Source organism: Acipenser ruthenus, chromosome 15 (genome assembly GCF_902713425.1).
Source record: "Acipenser ruthenus chromosome 15, fAciRut3.2 maternal haplotype, whole genome shotgun sequence".
NCBI lineage: Eukaryota > Metazoa > Chordata > Actinopteri > Acipenseriformes > Acipenseridae > Acipenser > Acipenser ruthenus.
This window is the reverse complement of record NC_081203.1, coordinates 9,116,234-9,139,105: the sequence shown is the minus strand read 5'-3', so window position 1 is coordinate 9,139,105 and position 22,872 is coordinate 9,116,234. Positions and strand designations below refer to the sequence as shown.

General features: G+C 38.4%; 1 protein-coding gene across 1 annotated transcript; it reads right to left on the bottom strand.

The window, feature by feature from the left end:
- Positions 1–294: 294 nt before the first annotated feature.
- LOC117422655 (serine/threonine-protein phosphatase 6 catalytic subunit) lies at positions 295–22,043 on the bottom strand. The gene is made up of 7 exons (XM_034037894.2): positions 21,877–22,043; positions 11,681–11,776; positions 11,056–11,121; positions 10,198–10,339; positions 7,568–7,647; positions 1,852–2,061; positions 295–1,662 (listed from the first exon to the last, which is right to left on the bottom strand). The coding sequence occupies exons 1-7, from the start codon at positions 21,949–21,951 to the stop codon at positions 1,414–1,416; spliced, it is 918 nt and encodes a 305-aa protein (XP_033893785.1). The 5' UTR covers positions 21,952–22,043; the 3' UTR covers positions 295–1,413.
- Between the last annotated feature and the right edge of the window lie 829 nt (positions 22,044–22,872).

The following is a 22,872-nucleotide window of genomic DNA, read 5'->3' as shown; positions in this document are numbered from 1 at the left end:
TATTTAAAAATAAGAGATTATATATTATATATATATATATATATATATATATATATATATATTATATATATATATATATATATATATATATATATATATATATATATATATATATTAATAAAGATTATTTCTAACTGACAATAGATGGTCAACCAAAAAGTATTGGAATCTTTAATGTAAGACAAACTGGACAAAATGTTTTCTATTTAGCAACATCTTCAGCTGATGTTCAGGTTTATCTAATGGCAGAAGTACTTGCTACTGACATAATATACAAATAGAAGACACCTAAAGTCAATAATAAAGCAGTTTATTTCAATACTTAACCTCTGGGTGGATTGCAGATACTATATTACTATAATAAAATACAACGAATCTGGGAAAAAAAAAGGATCAATACAATCATTTAAATGTACAAACAGCGAGAACAGTCTCTGCTTCTGTCCCCTTGTTAAAATAACAAAATTGCATCCTTTAGACCACTTTATTATCCATTTAAAATATTTGACAGTTTTCCATCTAGGATGTCTCTACACAGGACAAACTAGGTTTATAGTCCTTGTGTGCACCATTTATTTACTTCGCTGCTGAACTTTACACTCACAATGAAGCAATACTGACAACTGAAGAGTTTAACACAAATCCATTACTTAGTTTGTGTCTCCTATGTATCCCTGTAATATTGTATCAGCATGATCACTAATGTTTCATATGGGGCATAGAATCAATTTAAAACCCAGTAATCGCAAGTTTGTAATGCCATAGTTTTCCTAGTAGTGTATCCAAGGAAATCCTATCTTCTATCCTAAACCAAATTTTTGCTGGTTTTAATGTTTGTTTATTGTTTAATGGAGGTTTGAGGTGAGAGCTTTTACTTGGATGCAATAGCAGGGCACGTTCTGTTCAAAACCTCTGGTCAGTAACTACAACCTCCTCCACATATCCATGGTTTGGCTGCATTCCCCAGTTTATCAGGAAACCCAGCTCATGTGAAAAATATGAAAATGATTGTGTTGAATGAGATATTGCAGGGATACATACAACAGAGAAAACAGCAAGTAACATGTTCATATTAAACTCTGCATAGTGTTCAGTATCACTTAATCTTTCATTGTAAATACCATCAGTAACTATGATATGCAGAAGCAAGATTACGTCAAATCAAATTAACAAAAACAAAACAAAAAAATTAAAATATTTTTGAAATAATGGGAAGTGTCAATACAAGCCAATGTGCCGAGCTTTGGTATTGCTGCTACTTTAAAATTTTGTAAAAGAAAAAGTGTAAGAACTTCTATAACCTAAACATTTCACACACAAAAAAAGGGGGGTAACGATGCAATTTCAGCAGCGAAGGCGGCAATAAAAAAAGGTCATACATAAAAATAGAGAAGGAGGGGGGGTGGGAGGAGCTCAAAGGAAATACGGTGTCGTTGTTCGGGGTGGAATGACCCGTTCTGAATCTGGAACTGCGCGGAACAGCTTCGGCTCCCTTGTGTTCACATCTTTGAAGACCATGATTGATGCAATGTTTCCACAGCGGTAGCAATAATTAGGAGCAGACCATACTGTCACCAGCTTCTCGTCAAACATGAATTTATAACCTTCGTGCACCAGCTGATGCGCTCGGCAGATCAGTTTTAGGTTGTTGATGTGAACAAACTGCAAACAGAAAATAAAGAAAATATTAACATGCTTACAGCTGGTGTCCACCAATCAGTTTTGCATCTGGTGTGCCATAAAAGGAAGGTGGATGTGTTTTTGTGATGCAACCGGTTCAGAAATGTATGGAACACAATACATTTTATTTAATTGTAAATACAATTTGAGGAAGCAATGTGTTTGGGTTACCTCATTAGTGACCTTGGCTCCAAACAGCCAGCCTGCCCCTCGAGGGCTGATGGCCCAGGTGTCCACGTCCTCAGGGTCGGACCACACCAGGTCACAGAACGCCCCCTTGTGTGGGATCTCCTGATTGCGCTCTATAGTCCGAATCTGATCAAGGGTCTTGATATCTGGGGAAAGCCCTCCATGCACACACAAGATCTGTTCATCAATCAACTACAGACAAAAACCAAAGACAGGTAGAGGTTAACATTTACAGTTTTCAATTACCACGTTACAATTTTAGCAAAACACATGCGTCCAAATCAGTGCATGCTCCTTAGGGGAGGTAAGAGAGGGAATGCCTGCTCAATTTAAAAAGGCAAGAGAGGCAGTGCCTGCTCAATTTAAAAAGGCGAGAGAGGCAGTGAAGAGGTAAGAGGCAGTGCCTGCTCAATTTAAAATAAAAAATAATTACTTGTAGGACTCGAGTCAGATTTTTGTGACTCTGACTAGTCACAGCCACAAAAGACTCAGATTCAACCTGGTGTGACCTCAGACATTCGAGCTCCTTGACGTGGAGATATTAATGATAAGTCATTTTTTATTTTCTATTACACAAGTAATATTACAGTTACTAGGAAATTGTGCACAATAAAAACCCATCAAGCAAAACATTATCCAATCACTGGTTGGCCCTGTTGTCTTTGCAGCTAATCATAATAATAATAAGAAATTGGAAGCAAGTTAGGTTGTAGCATAAACACCCCCCACCCCCAAAATAAATCCAACTACAACCAACATTGGAAGAGGCGGGCCAAGATCCCTGCAAAACAAATTCAGAGAGCTAGGAAGGAAATTAAAAGACAAGACCAACACTGTGGTATTTTCTGGGATACTGCCGGCACCTTGCAAAAGACTATATGGACAGCTGGAAATACAAAATCAAAATGCATGGCTGAAATCGTGGCGCACACAGGAAGGCTTCATCTTTCTTGAACATTGGAGCACATTCTACAACAAGGACTATCTATATAGGTGGGACGGACTGCACTTAAACAGAAAGGGAACCAATCTACTTGGAGAAAGGATCCTTGAGGAGGTCCAGAAGCATTTAAAGTAGAAAGGAAGGGGGGAGAAAACAAAAAAAACAGAAGGGAGACCACATCAAAACAAAGGCAACAACTCAGGTAAGACAGCTATTAAATGTATTTATCTTAATGCTAGAAGTCTCGGAAACAAAATATTAGAACTTGAAGCTACTGTACTAACAAGTAACTACGATGTGATAGGTGTTACAGAAACTTGGTTGTCTGAGAGTGATGGAGAGGAATATAATATAAGTGGGTACACACTGTATAGGAAAGACAGACAGGACAGAAGAGGCTGAGGGGTAGCGCTATACATAAGAAATAGTCTTGAAGCCCAGGTGTTAAATCTGGACAAAGAAACAACGCCGAATCAAAATGGGTCAGAATAATGGACAAAAATTCAAAGGGCATAATAAGAGCATGCTATAGACCGCCAAATTCAGACGCCGAGCAAAATAATCTGTTATACAATGACATTCGAAATGCGTGTAGAAAAGGAGAAGCCATACTAATGGGGGATTTTAACTTCCCCCATATAAAATGGGAAAACCAGATGGGGGGCACGACGGACGAAATAGAAATGGTGGAAATGACAAATGACTGCTTCCTAACGCAATTTGTCAAGGCACCGACTGGAGGGGAGGCATGCCTTGATCAGTCTTTGTAAATAACGAACACAGAATAACTAAAACAGAGGTCAGAGAGCCACTGGCAAACTCAGACCACAACATGGTCTCATTTGAAGTATTTTTTAAAACCCCAAAAGTAATGACTAAAGCTAAGGTTTACAATTTTAGAAAAGCAAACTATGAAGGTATGAAACAGAGACCAGCAGAAGTAGATTGGAGTAAAATAGAGAACATCCACAGAAAAAAGATGGCTGTTTTTTAAAAATGTAGTACTACAGGCGCAAAACAATTACATCCCAAAAGTAGACAAATCTAAATCTAAAACAAAATGGATTAATAGATCAATTAAAAAAAATATTCAGCGAAAAAAGGCACTTTACAGAGCGTTTAAAAAGGGACCAAAAACAAAGTACACAGAAAGAGTACTTGGAACTGCAAACACAAGTCAAAAAGGAAGTTAGAAAACCCAAGAAGAGATAGAAATCAATATTGCTAAGGGGGCTAAAACCAATTCCAAAATGTTTTTCCAATATTATAACAGCAAGAGAACATTCAAGGAGGAGGTTAAATGTCTAGAGACACAAATGGCAAAATCATAGACGAAGAAAAAAAAAATAGCAAATATATTAAATGATTACTTTTCACAGGTTTTTACAGAGGAGGACACGGACAACATTCCCCACATGTCGACCTGTTCCTATCCAGTTTTAAATAACTTTAGCATAACAGAGGCAGAAGTCTTAAAGGGACTAGGAGCTCTTAAAATAAACAAATCCCCTGGGCCGGATGAGATCCTCCCAATAGTACTCAAAGAAATGAAAAGTTATTGACACAGGGGTTGTACTGACAGACTGGAAAATTGCAAATGTAATACCGAGCCACAAAAAGGGAGACAAAACCGAACCAGGTAACTACAGACCAATAAGCCTGACTTCTATTATAGGTAAACTTATGGAAACTATAATAAGATCCAAAATGGAAAATTACCTATGTGGTAACAATATCCTGGGAGACAGTCAGCATGGTTTTAGGAAAGGGAGATCGTGTCTAACTAACCTGCTTGATTTTTTTTGAGGTTGCAACATCGACAATGGATAATTGCAAAGCATACAACATGGTTTATTTAGATTTCCAGAAAGCTTTTGACAAAGTCCTGCATAAAAGATGAATTCTCAAACTGAATGCAGTAGGGATTCAAGGAAATGCATGCACATGGATTAGGTTAACATGTAGAAAACAGAAAGTACTGAGGAGAAAGCTCAAAATGGAGTGACGTAACCAGTGGAGTACCACAGGGATCAGTATTAGGTCCTCTGCTATTCCTAATCTACATTAATGATTTAGATTCTGGTATAGTAAGCAAACTTGTTAAATTTGCAGACGACACAAAAATAGGAGTGGCGACAAACACTGTTGCAGCAGCAAAGGTCATTCAAAATGATCTAGACAGCATTCAGAACTGGGCAGACACATGGCAAATGACATTTAATAGAGAAAAGTGTAAAGTATTGCATGCAGGCAATAAAAATGTGCATTATAAATATCATATGGGAGATACTGAAATTGAAGAAGGAATCTATGAAAAAGACCTAGGAGTTTATGTTGACTCAGAAATGTCTTCATCTAGACAATGTGGGGAAGCTATAAAAAAGGCCAACAAAATGCTCGGATACACTGTGAGAAGTGTTGAATTTAAATCGATGGAAGTAATGTTAAAACTTTACAATGCATTAGTAAGACCTCATCTAGAATATTGTGTTCAGTTCTGGTCACCTTGTTACAAAAAGGATATTGCTGCCCTAGAAAGAGTGCAAAGAACAACCAGAATTATCCCGGGTTTAAAAGTTATGTCGTATGCAGACAGGCTACAAGAATTGCATCTATTCAGTCTTGAATAAAGAAGACTATGCAGCGATCTGATTCAAGCATTCAAAATCCTAAAAGGTATAGACAATGTCGACCCAGGGGACTTTTTTGACCTGAAAAAAGAAACAAGGACCAGGGGTCACAAATGGAGATTAGATAAAGGGGCATTCAAAACAGAAAATAGGAGGCACTTTTTTACACAGAGAATCGTGGGATTCTGGAACGAACTCCTCAGTAATGTTGTTGAAGCTAACACCCTGGGATCCTTCAAGAAGCTGCTTGATGAGATTCTGGGATCAATAAGCTACTAACAACCAAATGAGGAAGATGGGCCGAATGTTAGTTAAAACATTTAATCAATTAGAAAATCACTACTTATCAATGTAGCTATTTGTAACGGGAGATCTGTGCCGACTGTCTGGTGTGTCCATGGTTCTGCAGGAGGAGGGCAGCAGTCTTGCAAGATCTGCCTGTCAGTCATGGCGATGACACGGAGAGGTGGGGAAAAGGGTGTGTTGGTGTTCCCTCTCTCTGAGTGGCTGAGAGGCGGGCCTTGGGGGATTGCTCAGCCCAAAAGAACTGTGCTTGGTTGTGCATTCGGGTGGCCGGAGAGAGGATACCCAGTGACGCTTGCGGAAGACGTCAGTGTAAACAAAGAACAGGCAATATATTGCTGCTCTAAAAAGACTGCAAAGAAGAGCGACCAGAATTATTCCTGGTTTAAAAGGCATGTCATATGCAGAACAAAGACGACTAGGCGGCGATCTGATTCAAGCATTCAAAATTCTAAAAGGTATTGACAATGTAAAGGGGCATACAGAGCAGAAAATATGAGGTATTTTTTTACACAGAGAATTGTGAGGGTCTGGAACCAACTCCCCAGTAATGTTGTTGAAGCTGACACCCTGGGATCCTTCAAGAAGCTGCTTGATGAGATTTTGGGATCAATAAGCTACTAACAACCAAAACGAGCAAGATGGGCTGAATGGCCTCCTCTCGTTTGTAAACGTTCTTATGTTCTTATTTGTCCATGTGATTACTTACTCCGTTATTAATGTATTTTTAAAATGGGAACTTTCGCTATTATAAATGAGATGTACTTTTTAAACATCAAAACACATCTCAAAATAATGCAACATTCAGCATTACATACACAATACTTTAGAGGTGTTGTGAGTCACGATGAAGATTCAATTACTTCTGGATTAACTAAAAAAATAAACAACTCCAAAGTCTAAGCATTGAAATATTAATTTTTTGAGGTAGCTGATGATGGAATAGTACAATACCTTGTTTTTCTCTATGGATATTGTGAAGCAAAGCACCACAAAGTTACAGTTAGTTAAGTTATTGCTTTTCACATGTTAATATCTGTCTATATATGTTTCATATTGCAATTGTGTTATATTATATTTGTGTTTTTGGAAGACTTCGATATTATCGATATCAAAACACGTGCATGATATCGATGTACAATTTTCATATCGTTGCCCACCCCTAATTTAAAAGGAAAGAAAAAACTGGCAAGAGCTGTGCTAATTTGTGTTGTGTGGATAGTTTAGAATATTGCGCTGTACTAAAATGGGAAGTAAACTGAGCTGTTTTATCAGGTCTGTCTGTACAAAGTAACCAAAAATTTTCTATACAGAAGACCTTTGAAGTAACTGCATAAGAAAAAAAAAAATCTTTAGAAGCTGCCGTTAGTCCCCCAGGCTTTGCAACATTACAGTTTGGAAGTCCGGACCCAATTTTTGGTAGTCCAGGGCGCCTGGACTACCGATTTGTCCACCCCTGAATGATCCTCTGCCTTTTTTCTGAATCCCCATTTATTTTGGCCACCAGCCGCCACTGGTCAAAATGTTTGTAATGAATGTATAAGAGACATCTAGTGGAGAAAACAAAATGCTCAGTCCTCGCTTCATGGCTTTGTTGTTTGATCTGTTGCTATAGCAAGAACATCCGTTTTTTCAAATGTTTGTATATGAAAAAGGACAATACATAAAAATACAATGGACATAAAAAAAACATTACCAATGCTACTGAAATGTCTACATCCAAAGACAATGCAAAGATAATATGGAATAAACTGGCAAATTGAGTTCAGTATTAGGACAACTTCTCAAAATAAATGAAATTGTGAATATAAAATCTACTCACTGCTGCCACTGTAAGCATGTCAAAAACTTTGGTACAGTATCTCCAAGCATTTGCATTTCCATACTTGGTTTGGCACTCATCTGTTAAGAAAAAGAAAAAAGGCATTATAATGCTGACAGTCAAGGAATAAAAAAAAAATGCATGCAAATGTATCAGGTCATGTCATCCTATAGACTTAAACTGTGGGAGTTTTGTGCGACTATTCAGCAAAAACCATGTGAAAGCTGAAGAATCTCAAGTTCACAAGGGGCAAGATTGCAGGTGCCCGTGCAACAGGCTTGCCCCTCAAAGCAGTGGCTGCATTGACCAACCTGTTCAAGACAATTACTGGGGTGTTCCTTGAATGTGCGCAGATAACCAGAATGCACGACTCTGCTCGTAAGGGGGTCAGGACAGATAGCCAACAGACATGTGCAGCACATTTCAACAGACGTACTACAGTGGCACAAATAACAGAAATGTTCAATTAGGGAAGCGCTGGTATAACTGTCAAAATAAATACCATGGTATACTGGAACAATTACTTGTTTGGGTTCTTAAATTTTAAAAAAACAATAAAACAGTTTTTAAAAAAAATTAATAAAAACACACATCTGTAACAGTAAACAAAATGTTCTTATACAGTCAGATTTTAGGTCAGCTGTGAAATTAAACAAAAGGGTAAACAGGGCTGTGAAAAAAAAGTAAAATTAATAAATACAGTAATCCGTCATGTATCCACCCATCACATAACCACCTTAACTGTTTATTTGCCATGCTCAAGCTCTTCAGCACAGTGTGTGAGTGAGCGTGAGCGAGAGAGAACCAGGGTTGAAATTCCCGAAGAGTGAGTAAGCAAGTCGAAACCGTCGACAGATGGGCAAGTAGCCGAGTTTATTTATTATAGAACAGAGAACATTAGTTCAGATAGTAGATCCCAAAGTTTTCGTACACTGTGTTGTATGAACTCTGTACGCTACCATTGCTGGTAGTGTCACATGAGCTGTTCAGTGTGTTGATATGTAAATAAATAAACACACACAATAAATGCAGCAACTCTAGATTAATTATGTACAGAAGCAATGTTCAAGACATGAACACCTGACAGAATGGTGAACCAACTCACCAAAACAGAAAACACCACATTTCTTGGCGACTTGTGTCTGGTTTCACCAGAAGGGTGTTCTCTTAGGAGGAGTTCCTATACATGGAGACACGCCGTTTTACAAATTTATATTTTCATTAAATTTCTATACATTATACATTTAAATTGTACAAAGTCTGTGCCAACAAAAACAGAGAAGAATAAAAGTAAACAGCAACTGTTTTTCCTGCCTGACGTCACAAATGCCGCTGTGACTGTCTTTTGGATTTGTCCGACTAAAATTTGGTTGAAGGAATCATTAGGCTTCAAGTATTCAAACTCCAATCGCTTATGGACATTCACTTTGTTAAGGTATCGTTTAATTGTTCGCTTGTGAATTTCTTGATCTTCTCTCAATTCTTGTGTCAAATCTTTTGCAGCAATCCAAGGATTTTGCTGGGCTGCTCTTTCAGATTTTGCAGAAATCTTTCTTGGTCTTCCACACCTTCAGCTAGTTGCAGTAGTTCTTGTTCTCCTGTGTTTGTCAATAATAGCCACACATTGCTTTTCAGTAAACCAAGTCTTTCTGCTATTTTTCTGGTAGTTTCTCCTTTTCGTTTAGTTGTATCACTGCCATTTTGAGACTGTTGCTGTAGTCTTTAGTTAACATCTTTGTTGCTTTTTCGAATCACAAATTTCCAATGTATTATGTATTTATTTCTATAATTATCAGGTGATAGTTTTCAATCATGATAATTGTCAATTAGCAACGAATGGGTTTCATATGAAACATTAGGCCATAACTTACAGTAGTACAAGATGCCAAAAGAGAGAGACTACAAGTGACTTGTGTCATGAAGCAATTTTAATTTGTGGTTTGAAACTTTTACAAAACATAATACACAAGCAAATTATAAATATATAGACCTAATATACTATTCAACGTTTGCTGTATTTATCACATCTCTTCACAGCAGTGCACACCGATAAATCATCTTGTTTTATCACCAAACCCCTCAATAATGCTATCCAAGTCATTATTTTATTACTAGAACATCTCAAAAAGCTTGGCAAATGTCTGCGATATTCTTTGAGCGCTGGATACGGAAGCAGGTATCCGTGTTATGTCTGTGGTGAAGGGACTATGTGTATTGCTCAGATCCGCCTCAGGTTGTTGTTTTTTTTTTTTTTTCGTTTTTCTCTGCATTATTCTAACTGTTTACAAAAAATACAAAAAAATAAAAAGTGCTTTGTTTATTTGATATAGAATTACAAAATGATGGGTCCTACTGCTAAAACAGAAACATATATACCGTAATACCGTAATGCACCTAAACCGCGGTAAACCACAAAACCAGTATAGCGACTCATTCCTACTGGGCAGCTCTGCTGTTAGAGCCAGTGTAATTTAAAGGTTATTATGCATTTAAATAAACTAGTAACAGTGTATTCAAAAACCTACAGGGTGTCGACCCTTACAGGCATCACTGTAGTTTAGCATTGCACCAACACACTTTAATGTTAGTTGTCAACAATAAGGTACTTCTGGCTAAATGATGAAACTTACCATAAAAGCCATACACCTGTGTGATCTGCCTGCTTTCATGATTGCCCCTCAGCAGTGTGATACGGTCGGGCCACTTAGCCTTTAAGGCAAGGAGGTAGGTGAATGTTTCAAGGCTGTAATACCCTCGGTCTACAAAATCACCCTGCCAAAAAAAACACAGAAAAAGGTAACAGGATTACCTATTGACCTAATAAAAATATTGACCTGGGCAGCACTGATTTTTATGAGTGAGTTAAAGTACAGTAGAGTACAGTTCACAAAATGTTGCCACTCATGTGTCACTCCACCCAAATACAGAATCAACAGGCTTACCACTAACTAACTGTTACATTTAACAAAAAAGGATCTGGACATTGAATCCTATTATTTATTTACATACAAACCACAAAGACCAAGTATATGCTTCTTTAATACAGACACATCTGGTCAGCCCATTTCTGACTCAGTTCATAGTTTACTTCTCTAGGTCTCTACCACAACAGTCACTTTAAAGTTACCTGCCCATTTACCACGTATTTGCCTGCATCATATTACCATCCATGGCCACCAATAGGTGTTCTGTGTGTTCAGAGTATCAATAAGGTATTTTGAATACTTTGAAGTCTCAAACATTGCCCCTTTTTGGTGCTCACTTTCATCGGTCATGGGCAACACACAATTATAGACTCAAAACAGAGTTGAGAGCTAATATTTTGGTATTCTTCCTAAAACACTTCCATTGAGGTGGGGATGATCCAAAACATTTTACATTTTACTTGGAACCAAACTTTCAAGGACTACAGAAGTGCACCCAATGCTCTGGTGGTATTGGCTAGAATACAATAATCCCATGTACCCCAGTGCTGGGACTTTACTTACCATAAAAATGTAGTTTGTGTCTGGGACCTGGCCTCCTGTTCTGAAAAGCTCACACAAGTCATAAAACTGGAAAAGAAAAGAGAATTAGTGTTAAAATCACATGTGTAGCTTAGCAACCAATATACAGTTTAGCAACACTAAAACAGACCACATGACAGAGAAATGGCAATTAAAGGTCAACTGAATGCAGTTTTCTGGTACAGTACATTTTAATAGTTTCAGTTCGAGAATAAGACTATGAAACCTCAAAAGGCAGCAACCCAATACTGAACTCATTTTGGTTTTGAGAGATGGTGTTAAAGGCTCAGCTCAACTCTTCAATATAAGGAAATGCAAATCAGGAATGTACTGCATTTGTCGTCGACAATTACACTGAATAAGTGCTTCATACAGCTTTCCAAGTCCAGCTTTGTCTCGTGTTTCCTGCAGTACATGATTTGATCACTTTGTAAAAGGGAAATACAACACATGGCCAGAGGCACTTCTAAACAGTGCTATTAAAAAGGGGGGGGGGGGGGGGGGGGACAGATAATGTTAAAGTAGTTGCAAGAAACAAATGTATATAGGCAAGTACCATGTGCTTACTTAACGTTTAGCAAATTTTGCTTTCCTTCGAGTTTCTCACCTGGCCATGTATGTCTCCACAAACGGTAACAGGAGTGGACACTGGTTGAACATTTGACTCTTCAAGTAACAGGTCACAGACATAGTCACATAATCGCTGGAAAATAAAATAACAAATTTTAAAATTCCAATGCACTTTAAAAGACCCAAAAACAAGCATTAGGTCATGTCGTGATGGGCACCCTCCCTAACATTAATCTACTTATAAAAAGCGAGGTGTGACAGGGTTGGCAGAGTGGCGACGTCAGACCAGAAGCAGAAAGGACTCAGACACTGCAGGTATGGTGCAATGGCGCTTGCGCAGTTTTATTTTGAAACAAAAATAAATAAAATATTAACAAAAAACAGTGGTCACAGAGCAAAATAAATATTCAAACAAAAACAAATCTCGAACACATAAAACACAACAAAACTGGTCAGGCTTAGCAATCGCTTTCATTGATCCTGTAGTTTCTGTTTAAACTCACTGTTTTCTCTCGTCGTTCTCCTCTGTACTCCCACACCGAACTGAGAGCGCTGAAGGTTTACATACGTGGCCGAGGGGTTTAACTAGCTAGTAATTATTCTACAATCTGCACCAATTTATTAATTACGGGTGACTACCGACTAGTTTAACAACGCACTAGCCGACAGCCACGCATTACCACAAGGTTTTATATATACACTGGCAGAGGACGAGCTGCCTAATCTCGCCTCTGCCAGAAACAAAACACATGGTTTTCGCAGTCATTATATACATAATAAAGCATACTAATAACAATAACAACAACCAAAAACATATATATAAGCAGGGCTTTGCCCTGCTTCCCTTTTTAATAACGTGCAGGGCTCTCTCCTGCTGCCCTGCTACATATCCCCCCCTTGTGCGCAGCACACATTGCACCCACGGCCACCTACCCCTTCCCTTAAAAGCCATCCACCCTGCCTCAAGTCCCCTACTGTCCTTATCCTCCCATCCTTGAGGGAGGATTAGTCCATAGTCCTGGCGACAAGGGACCCAGGCGTAGTGGATGGGGTGTCGGGAGTGCAGGCAGAAGTGCAAGCCCAGGCAACCGTGCAGTGATGTCTGGGCAACCAGGGGGAACGAAGAAGGAGACCAGGCGACCTCCTGTGCCTGGCGGCGCCGCGACCTGGGAATCAGGCCCAGCAACCAAAGGTCCAGACATGCAGCCAAGGTGTCTGGGAGCCCAGGTTGAGGAAACCAACCCCCAGGCGCAGGGCTATGGCACAGGGGGTGGTCAGGGCTTTGGTGGAGGTGGTCTCCTCACCTCCCCCCCTCCCTCCCCTTCTTTGTAGCCGGCAGCTCCCTCTTTTGGGGCTCCGGCCACACTCGCTCCTGCAGCGAAACTGCTGCGGGGGGAGCTGGTCTCCTGACACCCCCCTTCTTCGTGGCGAGCAGCAGCTCCCCTTTGTAGTGCTCCAGCCACAATATTCCCCTGTTGCAATGAAGGGCTGGCAGCGACCCCAGGCGAAGCAGAGCTCGCAGCGACCCCAGGCGACAGCGGAAGGGGCTCCTCCTCTTCTGGCGGCGACGGCGGCAGGGGTGCCTCCCCTTCTGGCGGCGACTCTGCTGGGCTGATGAAGGCATCGCTCCACCATTTGCTACCTTCTGTCTGAAGAATTTCCGTACCTTTTAGTTGTCCAGTTTTTTAAAAGGGATATTCGCGCAAACAAACACCTCTGTCGGGTCAAATTTTAATAAGTGGACTTTTGGAATATATGTCACCGTTTTTTTGTTTCTGCAAGTAAAGCAGTCGCGGTACTGCTCTGGATTTTCGCCTTTCTCTTTCGGTGAATACTTGCTGTCAACAGACGAGTTTCGGTAGTGATCTACAGTAACATTGCAGGACGTACAGAAGAGCTTACCTCCATTGTTTTGTAAACTCCTGCTGGATATTGCTTTATGTGATCTGCTGCAGACACATTTTTAGCCTTTTTAGAGACATTCATTCTTGTTTATAGTGTGTAGTATTTTAATTTCCTGCTTAAACTGCATATAGTCACATGACAATCACTGCACAGCACTGTGTGCATGGTTAATATTATACGCAGGCACATATCAGCGCTGTACAATTGCGTTAATGTTATTTTTTTGTATGAAATACAAATTATGAAATTATTTTTATTTAAGCATATTGTAAAAATCACGGTATTGGGCTAATTTCACGATTTCCGCGCAGCCCGTGAAATCGTGATTTTCACAGGGCCCTAGTCATGCAGCATGGCCGCCATACCACACAACCTATCAGCTTCTTACAAACACCAGTTAATCTTGGACTATCCCTCAACAACTATACCAACTTTCAGCACTCTGCAATAAGTCGTTTTTGAAAGACAAATTATTACAATGTTTTATTTCAATCCAATACGGCAGCCAAACCATGTGACTTACGACAAAAGTTCTTCAGCATTTTCCATCTTCCCATAAGCATCTACCAACCTACAGAATATGGTGAGTTTTCAAGCCACTTTTGGCAGAAATAATAATAATAATAATAATAATAATAATAATAATAATAATAATAATAATGGCTGTATTAAAAGGTTCGAACGTTCGAAAGTTTGTTCGCTAGCCAGGAATTCAAAGATTGTTTAAACCTTTGAAGGTTCATCAAACGCCATTCACGTACTGTGTTTTTTTTTTTTTCTTTTCTGTTAACAGAAATCGTTTGTCAATGTATGAATACTATAAAAGCACACATTAAATGTCACTCATAAGCAAAATTCGATCTTTTTATTTTAAAATCCAACCAAATCTTTATACATAGCAACTCTATATGTCCCGCTGCCGTGTATGGAGCAGGGTATAGTATCCAAGTGTAAGAGAAGTGCTATGGTAGAATATGTTTGAAATATACAAAATACACTAAAAACTGAGCGCTGTCCGTCCCGCCCCCCTCCAGCCTGTGTTAACCAAAGGCAAATTTCTTCATAAACCATTTTGACAGCAAAGTGATAGGCATAGGCTGTATTGAAAGAAATGTCTCTCAACCCCTCCCTCTGCTGTTTGGGCTTTTTTTTGTTAAATGCCCAGACGACCAAAAAAAATAAAAGTTGAATGCAAACTGTGCAAGCGACTGTTGATTTATCATGGAGGCACATCCAATCTCTGGGGTCACTTTACAAACTTAAGTTCATATTATTATTATCATTACTAATATTTTCAGTAGTAGTAAAATGTGACTGACTGATAACCTACTTGGAACGGTAACTGTTAAATTAAGTTTGTTTTGCCGAAGTCCACTGCAGTTAGTGCTGCTGCAATGCAAGCTTACGCGCAAGCAGCATCAATTACATAAGAACATAAGAAAGTTTACAAATGAGAGGAGGCCATTCGGCCCATCTTGCTCGTTTGGTTGTTAGTAGCTTATTGATCCCAGAATCATCAAGCAGCTTCTTGAAGGATGCCCGGGTGTCAGCTTCAACAGCAATACTGGGGAGTTGGTTCCAGACCCTCACAATTCTCTGTGTAAAAATGTGCCTCCTATTTTCTGTTCTGAATGCCCCTTTAGCTAATCTCCATTTGTGACCCCTGGTCCTTGTTTCTTTTTTCAGGTCAAAAAAGTCCCCTGGGTCGACACTGTCTATACCTTTTAGGATTTTGAATGCTTGAATCAGCTCACCGCGTAGTCTTCTTTGTTCAAGACTGAAAAGATTCAATTATTTTAGCCTGTCTGTATACGACATGCCTTTTAAACCTGGGATAATTCTGGTTGCTCTTCTTTGCACTCTTTCTAGAGCAGCAATATCCTTTTTGTAACAGGGTGACCAGAACTGAACACAGTATTCTAGGTGAGGTCTTACTAATGCATTGTAAAGTTTTAACTTTACTTCCCTTGATTTAAATTCAATACTTCTCACAATATATCCAAGCATCTTGTTGGCCTTTTTTATAGCTTCTCCACATTGCCTAGATGAAAACACTTCTGAGTCAACATAAACTCCTAGGTCTTTTTCATAGATTCCTTCTTCAATTTCAGTATCTCCCATATGATATTTATAATGCACATTTTTATTGTCTGCGTGCAGTACTTTACACTTTTCTCTATTAAATGTCATTTGCCATGTGTCTGCCCAGTTCCGAATGCTGTCTAGATCATTTTGAATGACCTCTGCTACAGCAACAGTGTTTGCCACTCCTCTTATTTGATTGAACATGATTACTGTTCTACATAATGTATTTTTAAACTACATGTGGATGTTTTATTCCATTTATATGGATTACCTGTAAAATAGGATTGTCAATCAAATATAAACAAGTAGCTATGGTAATGTCACCAGTAAATTATGCAAATTAGTACCACTGAAGGTTCAAACCTTCCTTCGTTAATGTGTTCCGAACCTTCGAAGGTCAAAATGTACCCTTCGTTATAGCCCTACATTGAACTTGTGTTTTTGTCATCCGATTCCTCAAAATAATTCCAAACGTGGCTTTGCCTTGTTCCTTTGTTTAGAGATGCCTTTTTATAAAAAATATAACAAACGTCAGGGGCTCCCGAGTGGCGCATCCGGTAATGCACCCTATGTTCTAATCCAGGCTATCAATGTAGCATGGCCAGGTTCTGTTGTAGGTGCGTACCCAGGGTATGGAAAGTATGGGGTGATTTCAGATAATACTATGGAGATTAAAATGGTCAAGTCAAGTACATCATTTTTAATTTTTTTTTTTAATTTTTTTTTTTTTTTTAATAGTAGTGCCTGTTACATTAAAAATGTCAGCCTATATTGTGCATAGTTTGACCAAGATCTTTTTATTTAATTTCTTTTTTTATATCACCTGTTTCAGGATATCTTGAAACAAAACTCCCTCTCTACAGCAGTTACTAGTGTTAGTGTTTTGTTTTTTTTTGTTTGTTTTTTTAATTTTTACACCCGGCTGCGCATAGGACTACCTGCACTACATTGTTGAGAATTTTACCCCTGCTTTTACTCAAAAACTGTTTGTGCTCCAGACTTGTGTGGTAGGTGTCATTTTTATTGGAAATCACATAGCTATTCCAGAAAACAAATCTGGAAGACAACCAAGGAAATACACACCTTAAGTTTTTCACCTTTGACCTTGGAGTGAAACCCCAAAAATAAAAATCTCAAAAAATACCATGGATATGTCAGTGTCTCTCCTTATGTGCAAAATTTTAGTAATATTTTTGGTTTGCTGTTAAAAAAAAAGTCAAAACCCTAATCTGCCCCCCACCATTTCCAAGAAAGCTGAATAATGTTCAGGTAACAATTCTGCAATAGACATTTAATTTGAATCAGGCGACATGAGCAAAGGAATAACACATTGTCAATGGAAAAAGTCACAGAATTACCCATTCCTCAACAAGGCTCCAAATACAGCTGTCGGTATCATGAAAAAGTAGAACATGCACAAGGTCTTACAATCCTATTTAGTTGGCGAAACAAAGGCCATTTCAATATATATGCAAAATGTGATTCACATTTTCACATACATTACAAGGATGTAAAAAATAATACCACTATACAGCAGTTTGAGACCTTTACTTGTTAATATTAGCTTGATTAGATACAGTGCAGTGATGGAAATAAGACCAACTGCATAGCAGTTTCATCCATTCCTGGTTTTACTATGAGTTTATTAAGACACACCTGAGCTTGTTACGTATACACTGGCTAATAAAAGCTAGAATGTACCAAACTGCTATACAATAGGAGTCTTATTTCCATCCCTGCAGTGCACAGGTAATAATCACAAAATCAAACTGCAATCAAACTCTTATTTCCATCCCCTAGAACAGTGGTTCCCAACCTGTGGTTCGTAAGTAAACTCCAGATGGTCCCCAAACAAAATGTGGTTACACAGTTCTAAGCAACACAACAAACAGCTTGCGATCATGTAAACACAATCATACTGAAGCGTCATTCTGTGCCCGTGATTGGGTAAACACGAAAAAAACGCACTTTGTTTCTTTGACTTGCTGGGCCACCATAATTTGCAATACAGCTTGTTAACGCATATCATTGGATAGGGGAGGAATTGAATTTCACTGTCTGCTTGTTTGTTTTTTCATATGACGTCACCGAGACAGACATTTAATTGTTAAAGTGCGAATAAATATTCAGCAGCACAGAGTAGAGTCCTGCGCGGGTCCTGCTTCCGATCCAGACCCCCTACTACAGGTCCTGACTCGAACCAGCAACCCGCTACAACACCGTCTTCTCACCCACAACCCGACCCGCTTTTATAAGACCTGCAACCCGACCAGAACTTGCAAGTGTTTGTCCTTTGCCTTTGTCCTACTGCCTGTGTCAACTGACTCTTATGCTCTTGCATTAACACACAGACATCTCTACAGTTCTCCACAGATTGAGTTTACACAATAGGCTATACAGCGTGGTAGCTTTCTCTAATGGTCTGGATATATTTTAACATTGTAACATATTAACTATCTCTACTTACTTAACTATAAAATACCTGTCTGTTCCTTTCGTGCCAGTTGAAAGGGAGCTACACCTGTGCTTTTGCAGAGTTCACAAAAACATAATGACGGGTTTTACAAGCAACGAATCCAGTCATTATTCATTATTTTCAGTCGCTGTGATTCCAAAATAATTCCACACTTCTGATTTACCTCTCGAACTACCTGATATAAACCCTTTAATATCACCAGGCAGATGTGATAAAAAGATCTTACGACGTATCAAACAACTGAGAACAACACTGCTTAGTCAGCGGACTCCTCCCTAATCGCCTCCTGCTTTAGTGCAGGAAATACTGGTACAGTACATTCACCTTCTAATACGTTATTTGGGATAGGCTTACAGACGAGTACACAGAAAACATTTTTGGCGATTCAAATTCAGACCCAAAATATATATATGTTTTTTTGACCCGCACCCGAACCGCTAAAAAGTTCACATTCCGACCCGACCCGCTTTTGCGGGTCACCTGTGGGCTCCGTGGGTACCCAACCCGATGCAGGACTCTAGCACAGAGAAACAAAACATGACAAGAAAAAAGGGAAAACACTGTAAATCCAATGTATTTGACTTATAGTTAGAACACTTATTCTGTGTTGTGTGTTAATATATTATTACAACATTTATAAATATCAAGAAACGAGTGGACATAAGCAGATACTATTTCATGAACTAAATTTGTCAGGTATGTTTTTTTCCCGCCCTTATTACTGATAATGTAATGAATGAACTACTGAATTTATGAATATTTATTTTCAGAAGGTAATCGAGAGTAGTGTCCATTATTGCTTATAAAAGACCCTGTGAATAAACGTTTATTAATGTCATTGCAATCACTCAGGTGAAACAATGTCTTGTAATTTGCCCTAACATCAATATTTTTCAACAAAACTTTCAGGAAGTATTGAAGGTCCCTCGTGTCATAGAATAACCCATTTTTATACATTTCTCTCTAAGCAGAATACATTAAAAATACTTAATGTTTAAAAAAAGTGTTAAAAAAGTGAAAAGTTTATACTTCATAATGTTCCCAGAGTGTTCTGAAAATAAGGACACCAATTCCAAGATGATACTGTAAGAGAAATTCACAAAAAACATTTCATAGGAAGAGAGTCAACTACAGCCAAAAAAAACCTGCTCGTGGTCCTAAGGGTTAAGCACATTATATATAATTATACAACATGTTATGTAGTCTACATCCCTCCCCCTTTATCTGTTTTACTTAATTACGGGCGTGTTTATAAATTAATATATTACAGCTCCATTTGATGCAATACCAAGCATCACCTTCAAAGCTGCCATTAACTGAAACAGCTTTCTATGTTAAAAAAAATACTGACTAAATAACTGTTACAACATTATGAACGCACATTTTTCTTGTCAATTACAGACTTATTTTTTTTATCCAGCATTATTTATACAACACACGCCGCTGTATTGCTTGTTGTCATTATTATTTACTGTGTTTTGTGTCATCAGACCTTTGATTTTACAAATAAAATATCATTGCACCTGGATTATCATTGTCTGTATGTTCATTCCTGCACCTGCACACTTAACCACACACATTTTTTGCACCTGGAAAACTGCTTATGAAATTGTGATGAAACTTGCTATGTTATTTAGGAGAAGTCACTGGGAGTAGAAGATTGTGTGTCTGTAGTAGGGATGGGAATTTTAAACGTGTACACACTCTAAAGTGGTTAAACCTTGAATAATATGATTGACCGGTCACATGACAAATTTCACCAAACACATTTTTTTATGTATTAATCTTAGTAGTTGATCATCCTATACAGCAGTCCATTGCGTATACACCTGCTCTGGTGTCACAATAAGGGCAGATAAAAAAGGGGTTTGGCACTTGCCTCCAAGTAGTTTTTCTAATCGGTGCAACAGAAAGATTGACACTGGGGAGGGTTTTATTCTCGGTCGATCTGGCGCTTCATTGGTGCACGGGGTAAGAAAGTTAATAACAAGCATTTTATCAGACGTTACATTTTTAATAAAATGGCATCGCTAAACAAAAAAGTATTTTGAAGAACCCGACGAGAAAAACGTGTTATTGAAATATATGCCAAACAAAATTGCCGTACCACAAACAGAAAGGGATATTTATTTTAAATAAATAAATAAATAAAAAGCATTTCCCGTTCGTGGCACCGATCCCTGAACACTAGAGTTAATATAACAATGTATTGGAATCTGTGCACACGATAGATTTTGTAACACATGTTTCACTTTTTTTTCACTTTTGTTCTTAGAATTTAATGTTAAAAAAAAAGTTTAGTGTATTCACTTTGTGCCCACGCACAGGTACTTCTCAATAGTGCAGTACAAACACAAAGAGAGACGTCGCACTTACACTGGTATGTATCTTAAACACAAAACGTTATTCCCCATACTGTAAATCAGTCATTTTAATATACTCCATCTTGGTACTAACACCTCATTTGCTTACCTGATGACAGCTAGGTCTTAAATAGCACAACCAATTTTCATTAAAACTAGTCATTACCATTTCTATTCTATACATACTTTGGATGTCACACCGATCGCTTTTTTGAATGTACAGTAGTGGCGAGGATGTGTTACTAACATACTTGTTTATCTAGTCAGCCACAATCAACTTTATTGCTGTGTAGCAGAACAAATCAAGCCCCACACATTGGAAATGAGTACCTAACGATTAGGCCAATTAATTATTATTATTTATATCTTAGCAGACACCCTTATCCAGGACGACTTACAATTATTACAAGATATCACATTATTTTTACATACAGTTTACATACAGTTGGGTTTTTACTGGAGCAGTCTAGGTGAAGTACCTTTTTCAAGGGTACAGACCTGGGATTGAACCCACAACCCTCAACCCTCCGGTCAAGAGTCCAGAGCCCTAACCACTACTCCACAATGTTTGTAATTGTAGCTGGTTGGGACAGAAAATGTAGGCTCAAAAATTCTGTTTACTGTTCGCACCAATATATGCAGCCTACTGTAAGATACAGGCTTATTGTACTAAACCAGTGTTACACACATAAAAAGTTCCTTAGTTAGTGTGAATGTTTTGATTGAGCTCCAACACACTTCATAGATCTAATGTATAAGCTAATGTGCATCGCATGTATACACTTCCTTATCCGTATACGTACAAAAAGTAGTATAACTAGTTTACTATTGCTACTTCGACCAAAATATTAAAGTATTAACCAGCAATACCTGACTTTAGTTTTACAGAAACATGTAATATTTATTTAGTGTATTAACTAGTATTACATAAGCCAGTTATTTTTAACTACAACAAACATAGATTGAAAGTGAACGCATAGTATACATTATGGCGACAAAATAAACTGTTCTGGGCTAGAACAAGTTAATGAATATAGTTTAAACGAAAATTAGGGATATAGATTAATTTATAATATGTCAATGCACAAAACACCCTGCACAGCCCACTTTCTGAGCCGTGGCGCTTAATAACCGTTCTCCAGCATAACATTTGAATTGTAAGCAATATCTTTTTACATATATTTATTTTTAAATTGGTGGGTTCTTGTTGTTGTTGTTGTTATTTTAAACAGCTTTGCGCTGTTTCACGACTAGGAATTGTTGCGGTTCCGCTGCAGCGCTCCAGACTCTGGGTTGCCCACAACTCGTCTAAGCGCAGTTTTACATTTTAATAGGGCTGAATCTGCACCAAATAATTGCAACCGTAGCATGGTTTAATTTATTTATATTCGTGTTCCTTCTTACCTTTAAATCGTTTTCTGGGAGGTATTTACACTGTCTTGCGATTTCCACATACTTGTCTAAATCTAGCGGCGCCATTTTAGGAACAACAACCGTGTTACCGACTGCAAAGGGAGGGTCGAAACGTCACTTCCCTTTCACAAACAAGCGACTCCGCTGATTTTCAATGGAGACTTCCGTCTCACTGCGCGCAAAGCATTGTGGTAACACAGAGAGCTTGGCGACTTGTTTCTATGGAGAGTCAATGGAGGCGTGAGAAATTTTGCTGGTTTTCGCCCTGTTAAAAAATGCATCAAACTTTTAAAATTGATTTTACATTTTCCCAAGGTCTTTTGAAGAAAACGGCAACATTAGCAAATTTTCACAATACGTAATTATTATGAAAAATACTATTTTCTGAGCACTGTCCCGTTCCGCGGCGCATGCGTAGAAACATAGCTCTAAAGACGCGACAACTGCCTGCAAATCCAGATGTGTGTAGGAAAGACAGGCAGTGAATTATGTACGTATTTATTATCTATAACAAAAACAATGTAAAAAAAAAAAACAAGTTAGAAAAACGCAACAGCCGTTTAAAGCGGTGATATCAAACACAAAAGCCCATGTTAGGAGAAGCAATTAGGCCAATCTTGTCAAGCATCAACTCAAGCAAATAGGCACAATTGGAAAGGTGCTGGGGCCACAGATTCACAATTCTTGCTTCTAACTTGGCGCCTTTTTTTTGATCGCTTCGCTCCACTTATCGCTCCACTTGAAATGCTCTTTGTATGACTGAGACACACACACTGAGACTGTGTGTGTCAGTTCGTGTGTGTCAGTGTATGTTGTAGTGTGTGTTTCTCAGTCACTTCAAGTCATACAAAGAACATTTCAAGTGAAGCGATAAAGTAGTACTAAAAATACAGAAAATAGTACTGAGGAACAGTGCTCTCAACATAGTTTTCAATCCGTACATGTGTTTGAATTCACTGCCGCTAAAGCCATGGTGGTGGCTCTCGG